At 41.1% G+C, this 9872-nt stretch overlaps 1 protein-coding gene across 1 annotated transcript in view; it reads left to right on the top strand.

Moving 5' to 3' along the window:
• The first annotated feature begins 1874 nt into the window (after positions 1–1874).
• The window catches only part of TTBK1 (tau tubulin kinase 1), an 89604-nt gene continuing 81606 nt past the window's right edge, over positions 1875–9872 (top strand). The window contains exons 1-2 of the mRNA XM_010004995.1: positions 1875–1904; positions 2039–2197. Of these exons, the coding sequence (XP_010003297.1) occupies positions 1875–1904; positions 2039–2197 (189 nt within the window). The remainder of the gene's footprint in view (positions 1905–2038; positions 2198–9872) is intronic.

Raw genomic sequence — 9872 nt, forward strand, 5'->3', positions numbered from 1 at the left:
GTAGCACCTTACCTCTCCCACTCTAACCATCCTTCACCACCTCCCTTCTGTAGCTACATTAGCAAATTCAGGTTTAGCAGGGGGCTGGCTGCAGACTTTGATAGTAAAGCAGGATTTCTCTTCTGTAATTTTGATTGTACTTTAGCAGATGTTGGATTGTATGAACATTTCTCAGCAGCCCTCTTACCGCATTCATCTGCTGCTCCTTTTTCCCATGTGGTTACCTTCTACATTTAGGATGAAATGTCCTTTTGTGAAAATCTTTTGAGAAGATCTCTTTGAGATCTTTTGTTCATGTTTTTTTTGATCATCCTCTATGTCTTGCACTTTTGACATACTTCTGTCTGCTGCTTCCTTATGTGCGCTGCATGCTGGGCACCTCCTATCCTTCCTTCTCAGTCCTTTCATTGCTAGAGAACGAGCTCTTTTCTCTACATCAGCTCATAATTCACTGGTGACTTCTTTACTTTTTTGAGGCCTGAAGAAGTGTGATGGTTGAATGACCAGCTTTAGTCTTCTAATTTGGTATTTCTGTTGTTAATCTTATTTAAGTCTGCAGTCCGAGTGCTGCAGTAACACTCATTTATAGAAAAGAAGATATGTATTTTGTGGGAAGAATGATAGAACTGTTAAGAAAGCTTAATAAGTTTCATGTTTAATAAAAAATCTAGCTTACTTCTAAAGCCAGAAAAATATCTTACAGGAAGAGACAAAATGCTTTAGGAACATCTTTTATTAGTCCTGTTTCAACTAATTTTCTTCCTGAAAAGTGGAATTAATGTGTATCTGAAAGTTATTTTTGTAGAATAATTATAACAAAATCATCACAAAAAAAAAAAAAAATTCAGCATAGGCTATCCTGGAGCTCCCTATAAATTCAGGAAAAAGGAGAATGAGGTAGAAAGCAAACACTGTAGGAACAGGCTATCTCTATTTTATTTTAATCATTTTTAGCACCATGAGTTTGTGTCCTGTTTTAGTGATCAGGGTGAACCACAAACTGGAGGGCAGAACTGCTCCCTATTATCCCTGCTTCACCCACCCAAGGGAAGATAAAAGGAGAATAAGGAAGAGAAACTTAAGGGTCAGAAATTGAAACTGGGTGGGGTGAGGAGGAGATAGATGAACTTATATACAGATATATACAGAATTGATCTTGGTGATGGCAGGAATAGGTGGGTGAGAGTCCCTTGTGGCAAGACCACCTCAGGAGAGTGGGAGCACCTGGGAGAGTTGAAGAACTTCTGAGCAGCAGCAACAGCAAGGAAAGAAAAGTGCAAGGGAAAAAAAAAAAGGGCTGAGCTTCTGGCTCTCCTGGCTTTTATGGTGTATGCCAGGAAGTAGGAGGGAATACTGACCCCTTTCTGTTCCAACTCTCCCGGGTCCTTCAGGGTCCCAAAGACCCTCTCTCTAATTCCTTTTACAGGTGTCAACAACGTGCCAGAGCACTTAAACCATAACAGTTTGCTATGAGGAGGACTAATTTATACAGGGCTGAAGCCCTTTCTAACCACCATCTTCTTTGCTTGGTGTTCATCACAGTGATAGTGTCTGTAATCCTGGCTCTGTAAAGGCCCTTCTACCCTATTCAGATGCTTCAGACTTATTGAATGCAATACCTGGCAAACCTTTCTGATTTGTGTTGGATGTCATCCAATGCAAACTATGAAAACTGCCAATGCAGCAGCTGCCCTGTAAAAGCAAGACCTTTTTGCCTGGTAACAACAACAGCTCTTGAGCATTTGGCATTAGATTCTCTTTGACTTTTTGGCTGTCAGGACCAAAAGCACTGAATTCCTGCATGGTATAGCTGATAATTGTCACCCTTTTAGCTTGTGCTGCTGACATGAAGCAGGGTCGCATCTTCCAAGTTTATGCATGAGGTGAGCTCAGATGTTTGCAAGGTGAGTTTGCCTTCTTTCCTAAGAGACTGATTCTGATTTAGCCATAAGCAAAACCTGTGGAAATGTAGCATTGACTTCTGCCATGATCTGTACTAATTTTGTCGTTCCTTCCCTTCTCCCCTATTTTTCCCCAGATAAATGGCTCATTTAAATCGGGAGCTACTGAAATACTCTCTGGCTGGCAAATGCAGTGCCTAGCAGCAGTCATCAAGGACGAACCAAACATGAGTGGAGGAGGGGAACAGGTTGACATTCTTCCGGCCAATTATGTGGTCAAAGATCGCTGGAAAGTGGTGAGTAGCTCGGTCTTTGTGCTTCTTTTGGTGGCCCAAACAGGTCTCCTCCTGTAACAATACAGTAACTTGGCTAATTAGTCCTGGGCTCCATTTAGCAACAGTGGAGTGACATGTTAGTAAGATAGTTAATATTGCTCTCGTGCTTTTTAGATTGTCTGGCATTTTTAGAAGACTGATCCTGCCAATGATTGTTAGGTAGGATTGAGCTGTTGCAGCAGTCTGAGTCATCTTTTAGTAAGAAACTTGGATTTTGAGCTACTGTGGCAAGGAATTCTACAGATGTGCCTATAAATAAACGGCATTACAGTAAAATAATGTAAAAATAAATGTTTATGGTTGGAATGTCAGCTACTTCAGAAGCCAGAAATTCTGTAATTAGCTTCTTGCTACAAGTTCTGTAGAAATTTATTAGGATACTTGAAAAAATTATATCATCACGTGAAGAGTTTTAGTTCCTCATGGGAAAACTGTCTCATCTGTTGTGCAAGTTGCATAGGGTACACTGAATTAATAGCCATTTTTTATGTGTTCATTGTATGACTGCAGATCTCACTAATCTAAATTCATTAAATGAGTTTGCCATTTAAACTCAACTCTTTAGGTTTCTTATTACTTTAATATCTGTGCCAGATTTTCTGTATTTCTATTTTTAACAGGTGACACAAGAGAGAACTTTTAGCTTGCTTTTACAGTTTGGGTTTCAAATGTAGTTAAATCTTGATTTTGATTTTTTTACAGACTGCTTAATATATATGATCAAAGCACAACTCCTCTAGACATAACAGACATCTAATAGTGCTCATCACTTCTATAGATTGGACCTGTCTGTCTTGCCTTAGACACTCAGCAGATGAGCATGTGATTAATGATGGCTTGTGAGCAGAGACTTCAGCAGATTGACCAGAATCATGCAAGGATGCTGTGGTAGTGACATGGAGAGAATCTCATCCTCTAGACATGTGTTTCATTGCCACCAGATTTGTTCAGATGATGCAGTTTCTTTTAAGTATAAGGCTTTTTCATTAGTCATAAAGTGAGGTCCCTGAAATGATGGGAGAAGTAGCATTATATTATCACCTCAGTTAAAGAAACTAGAAAGAAACTGGGCCTTCCAGTACCTGAAGGGGGCTACAAGAAAGCTGGGGAGGGACTTGTTACAAGGGCATGTAGCGATAGCACAATGGGTAATGGTTTTAAACTGGAAGAGGGGAGATTTAGGTTAAACATTAGCAGGAAATTATTTAGTGTGAGAACGGTGAGACACTGGAACAGGGAAGCTGTGGATGCCCCCTCTCTGCAAGTGTTCAAGGTGAGGTTGGACGGGGCTTTGAGCAACCTGGTCTAGTGTGAGGTGTCCCTGGCCATGCAGGGGCATTGGAACTAGATGGTCTTTAAGGTCCCTTCCAACCCAAACCATTCTATGATTCTATGATAACACATGAAAGGATCAGTACCTTTATACTTCTTGAAATTTTGTATATCTTTCCTGAGAGTTTTTGGTTTTTACTTTAAAGCTTTGCTTTTAAAAATGTGAAAAAAACTTTAATCCCATGTGTGCCATTGTGTCCATTTTTAATTTGGATTACCAGCAGTGTCTAAGTCATTAAACTCACAGCAGAAGCCTCACTAGTTTGAGCTACAAGTGATTTGTAGTAGTAGCACTAAGTCTGTGCTAACTAGCTATGGCACAGCTGCCCTGTGAGTTTTGCAGTGGGCTGTGAAGAGTAGAGGACTAAAGAGACTCGGGACTCTCAACTCGCTTCAGTTCCAGAGTGGGGGTAGGTTATTCTCAACAGCCCCCTTCAGTTAGACCCCCCTTTCATTAGACTTGCATCCATGCCTGTCTCTCTTTGTTGCCCTGGACAGTTCCAGTATACTCTGTTCTTATTACTCCCCCATTGCCCACCTTTATTCATCCTGGCACTTTCCTCCTGCTTTCTCCACAGCCATCACTTTTCTGTCTGGCCCATTCCCAAACAGCCTATTTATATTTAAGCTATTCAAACTGCTCTTCATTCTTCATGCTTTCTGAGAGCAGATGGAGAATCTCAGTTTTCTCTCTGATGAAATACCAAAATGGAGACAATCCCTACCCCCCTCACAAAGCTTTCTGGCACAAATGAAGGAAAGTCTTGCTGTGCTCTTGCAGCTCTGTACTGGAGCACATATACTTGTTCTGGCAGGATGATATCTGTGCAGGTTAACTGATATACAGGACTTGAAATACACTCTGTGCTTGTGGACTTCTCAGAAAATACTGCTTGCAGCTTTTATATGACCCTCCCTGCACAAATGGAAATTTCCTCAGAGCCTACAGTTTGGTCAAATTGTTCATGTTCTTTGCAAAGCTGAATTTAGACACTCTGCTGATGCTGAGCCATTGTTTCAGGTGCATGGCTGCAAATACGTTTTTCTTCATTCACCTTTGCCCTAGCTAGCTTTGGCTTGTACCATTCCTACTGTACATTTCTCCCTCATAGACAGGAGTGATAAACTTCTGTAAATGATGGGAATGTTTTTTAGCATAGTCTAAACAAAGTAACTTTGTTCTTGGAAACAGCAGAACTATTAAAAGCACCAAAAACTCCAAATAAAGCAAAAAATATGTTCAGTTATGCTCACAGGGGAACATTTCAAACTAATTTTAAGTTTGGTAGAAGCACTAAATGTGGGATTAAGTGACTTCATGCATGCATCTGTGACTGAGGACTGCTAGAAGCTCTATTTTCTAACTGCCTTAGAAAATATACAAATGTGCAGCTATATTGTCAACAACTACCTCTAACTAGAGATATACCCTTTTATGTTTTATAATATTAGCTCACAGTAGTTTTCAATACAGCAGTGAGGTCATTACTGCACTTAAAGTCCCTGAGAAATGACATTACTTGTTAAAGGGTGTAAATAGCCATGAGATACTCTAATTCCCAGCTCTAAGTAGATCTGGGAATTTGACCTTGTTCTAGCTGGGTTGTATGTTGTGAGCCTTCATTGAACAGTCATTTCTGCCCTCCCAAAAGCACACACCCTTTAGTCAGGCCTCCTGTGCTGTCCCTTTGCTGTGCTTGATGTTGGTGTAGGACCAGTCTGAACTGTGGGCTGTAATGGGGCTTGAAATAATCTGGAAAAAAAAATATCAAAAATAACCTCTGTTGGCCCAAGGAAATGGATAGGATAGGATCAAGTGACAGCTGAAAAAGGGAGCGTGCCTTGAAGTGAGCATACAGCTGTAACATCAGTAGGAGCATTTTTTTCTTTATCGTGGACATTTCTGAACCTAAGCCATAGCGTTCCAATCTGGACAGTCCAAGATTTCTGTGAGTGATGGATCCTGCTCAAGCAGGTGTGTGGTGTATTTATGTGATGCTGAGGTTCAGCTGCCAGAAGGTTTTTTGTGTAATTTTTCCTCCTATTGTGACTGTCTCTGGCTGGGCATCTGCTTGAACCTTGTAGTTCTTAGTGCTGGCATACTTCCAGTATTGAACCAGTTTCTAATTTTAGATTGGTGTAATGTATTCCTTGAATTCCTTTCCTCTTCTCGTCCTTTAGGCTGGTTGACAAAGCTTTGACAAATGAAGGTATTAGTTCTCTGCAGTTAGCCTCTTGGTAGTTCATTTTCCTGTCATTCCAAGTCAGTAAAGTTTGGCTGTCTGACAGCAATGGTATTTTTGTTCTTATTTTTGGAGAAAGGCATGGATGGTGAGTGCATATGCTTTTTTATCAAAACTTTTAGACTTTAAATATTCTTTTGCATCATCATTCTTTACTTGCAGATATTTTTCATTCTTTGACTGGGTGAAATCTGGACTGTATTAGAACCATATGAATTTTGCAGAGACCCCAGAGGGTAACTTGATCTGCACATGCTCTTCTGAATTACATGGCTGCTTTGTTCACGGGAGAGAACAAAGTAAAACATAACTTGTACTTTCTTTGAACCAGGTGTAGGTGTTAAGGCTGAATGGATATATCTCTTTAATTCACCTAAACACTTCATAATTGGGATTTGCAACTAAGAGTTATTAGCTAGACATAGTTGGCAGCTCCTGCACTGACCATTGAATACAGGTGGTGACTATTGTACACCAGGTGCTCTTTTGTCAGGTACCATCCATGCTTTTGTTTTGTCCAGGTTTCTGAGATTCTTGAACTGAAGTTTTGGTTACATGCGTCCTTCTCCTGTTTATGTTGGAAACCTTTCTGGAAGCCCCACAGGTTTTTGTGAACTCTTCACCTTATCTTCATCACAAAGGCCAGGAGGCTATGGTTCCAAGGGGGAACTTGGGACAAGGAAGACGCTTTGATAGTCTTGGGGCCTCTTTTGTTCTCACTCTATGCAGAATTACTTTGAGTGGGCTTTAGCTGGTTTCAGATTATTTACAGTGTGGCACATTGACTTCTCCTTGGTTGGCATCTCAACTCATGCCTTTTTTTTATATAAGTTAGTTTTCCTTTGAGATCAGTATAACTCCAGCCCTCCTAAGGGAGTTGAGTGGACTCCTAGAGTTTGGTGAATGTAGGTCCACCCTTCCTCACCTCTACTTAAGTAAATGAGGCCTGCTATCCATTTCTGGATCCAGTTGCTCCTTGAGTTAGGCTGCAGGAGTTTCAGGCTTGCCTATACAAGTTCTCCTAAAAGGCAGTCACAGTAACTGGCTGTTTGAAGCCGGTGGGTCACAGCCTTTAACCTGGCTGAGTTCACCAGAGGTCTCTGGCTCTTGGTTTTGTCCTTAGCTCTAGTTTCAGAGTACATGTTCCTGACTTTGTCAGTGATCCTGACACTGAACTGCTTGTGCCTTGGTCCTGGAGCGTTTTCCTGGGAAGATGTAGTCTTTATATAATATCCTTGGAAAGCAGACTTTGTTTAGACAGCAGTGTCTTATGTGCTTGCTGAATAATAGCTTAAATTTGTAATTGAAGGCTATTTTTGGTTGAGGGGGGATTTGCTGCCTTGAATTTTTTAATTGTCCCTCTGTGAGTACTGATTTCTCCTTAGTGGGAAGTTTGTGCGTTGTTTTGTCTTTAATAAGCTTTGGAGGATTGTGCTGCAAGACTCTTTTTGGAATAAATCCAAAGTATCTCAAGATTTTTAAAGAGAGCCATATGCATCTTGTGTAACTACTGATACATCTGGGGGAGGGGGGGCGTTGGGAGTGACTTCCCCCCAGTCAGACATGGCTGGTTTGTGTTGCTAATCCTGAGGGACAGTCCAGTTTGGGAAAATCCTGGAACCCCCAAGTTGGAGACTGCCACACTGAGGGGTCAAGTAGAATGGCTTTTTGGTGACAGTTCACTCCAAGGGCCTAATGTGGCATGAAGCCTTTTAGATTATGGAAGAAGCAATGCACTGAGCCCTATAGTTGTGTGGCCATTAGTGGGATGCTGAAAGGACTGAAATCACATCTGAGATGCAGCTTACTTAATTTAAGTTTTCTATGTGCCAGTCCAAATAGATCCGTGCATTGGATCAAATTCACTTGACTCCACAGGCTGTAATGGAAACCTTGATACCTAGATTGTGCATTTAAGCAGAATGAGTCCTGCTGGTGTTTTCAGCCTGTATCCCAGCCTTAAAAGTAAATGAACTAGTGGAAGGTAGGAAACAGGATGAGAAGAGTATATTGCCAAATCAGTGAGGTTTAGCATGGGCTGGTGATTCATGATTACCACTTAGTTGATTCTTTTTAGATATTCCCTTCTCTTTCTTGTCTTTGTGCTTAACAGTTTCATTATTAGTTTATTTTATTGGGTGGTATATCCCCATCTCTCATTTGCATCCAACAGAAGTTCTGAGTTCATTTTAGACAGTGAACTCCCACAGAGTACCCAAAAAATGAGGAAGTGCTTGTGTGATAAGCCTGTGACCTCAGCCAAGACCTTGAGTTGCAAGATAAAAACTTGCTCTGCAACAAAGAGAAGGAAATGGCTGCTGATAGCCTCTGGATGTTGCTGAAAAATCAAGGAGGATGGCAGTGCTGGTAATGATGAATAGGACCATCTGGTGTGCTGGGAAAAGTGTAGCAGAGAATAAATTCCATAAGAGGGTGAGAAAGGATGTGAGGAAGCAGAGGCAGCTTGAGGGCTCTTGAGCAATGAGGCGCATCCGTTGGCTAGATTGTGTGTATAAAATCGGTTTTGTGATTCAGCCAAAGCTCTGATCTTGATCTCATGTCATCTTGCATTTGTTGCTCTGTAGACTTATATGGGTCCTCTGATTTGGCTGTTTTCCCAGATGAGCAGTTCTGCTTCTCTGATGCAGAAATTCTTTTGCTTTTTCTGGGTAGCAGTCCCAGTCTGTTCTTAGTTTTTCCAGGATCCATATAAGTATTTTCATCCTGAAATGAACCACTCCTAACTCAGTGAGAGCCTCTAGCAGCAAGGTGATTGATACTGTGGATAGTACATTACTAGACCTTCCTATAGATCCTTATAGTGCCACTATCCTAATAGTATTACTGTGTTATTCCATGTATATTGTAGTAGCTTTGCATTTTGGCAACAACATTGGACATGGGAGCTGTCACTGTTAAGGCCAGTGAGTGGAAAAAGGTCATTGTCTGCATCTGTGCTTGCTCAGCGATATTTCTCCCCATGTCCGTCTCTTGAATTTGCAATCCAGCAACATGTTTGAGTAGCCTGTGTTTCTCCTTTGTTAGTTGACTTTTGCCTGTTGTGTTACCCATTTTCCCACTGAGACTTTCTTAAGCTTCTTCAAAGTCCTTCCAGATCCAACTAAACTTTTTGCCTTCTGCAGCTTTCACCATCCTTTTCCCTTGCCTTTCTGTGTCATGAATACATCAGGCAACAGAAGGGTCTTGTGTACTGAATTCTGAGCTATTAGCCAGCTTGTTGTTGCTATGCTGAATGTAGTGATGTTTTTGTAGAAAGATTTTTAATAGCCAGCTGCCTGAGTGTGAATTTCCAAGTAGGGCTGCACTGTAATAATTTCTGAATAATATGTGATGACCTACTTATTGGGCTGTTTACCATATGACTATGCCTGTTTTAGCCCAGTGGAAGGTTTTGAGGAAAAATAACAAAAGAAGAGTGGCTCTGGACAGCAGCTCTCAAGGGGTTATCAAGAAATAGCTTTAGAGGCAATAGCCAGGCTGTTAATAAGGAAAGTACTACCTTTTTCATGCCGAGCTGTTTTGGTCCCATGCCAAGCTGGGACCAGAAGAGCAAATGGTTTGGGTCACCTTAAGAATTAAAACAACCCGTCCCTGAGAGGCAGGGTTGTTTGCTCAGCGAACTGGACAGAAGCACATGACAGTCCTTCTTTCGTGGTGCAGAAGACTTTAAAATATCATCTAAACTTAATTAAACATTGTGTAAGTTATATGCTTGACTATTTGCCTGATTTTTTATGTCCTTGAGTGTTACTTCTGCCATCAGAAAGAAGCACCACTCAGGGCTTCCTGAGCAGTTGTGAACAGAGGGAACACAAAATGCTGAAGGGAAGGGCTGCAACTAGGTTCAATGAACAAGTGTTAAGCAAGAGCCTTGATGTAGCTCTGCTGTAAACCTGAATTTGTTCTTGGGCAGCATAGTATGCTTTAAATATATATCTAAGATAAATAAATATGATTTTCTTGGCGTAGACATTGACACGTTAGAAGTGTGGCCTACACATACATATGTATAACTATATGTGCATAGGCTGTGAAGGTTC

Source organism: Chaetura pelagica, unplaced genomic scaffold (assembly GCF_000747805.2).
Source record: "Chaetura pelagica isolate M959 unplaced genomic scaffold, ChaPel_1.0 scaffold8, whole genome shotgun sequence".
Taxonomy (NCBI): Eukaryota; Metazoa; Chordata; class Aves; order Apodiformes; family Apodidae; genus Chaetura; species Chaetura pelagica.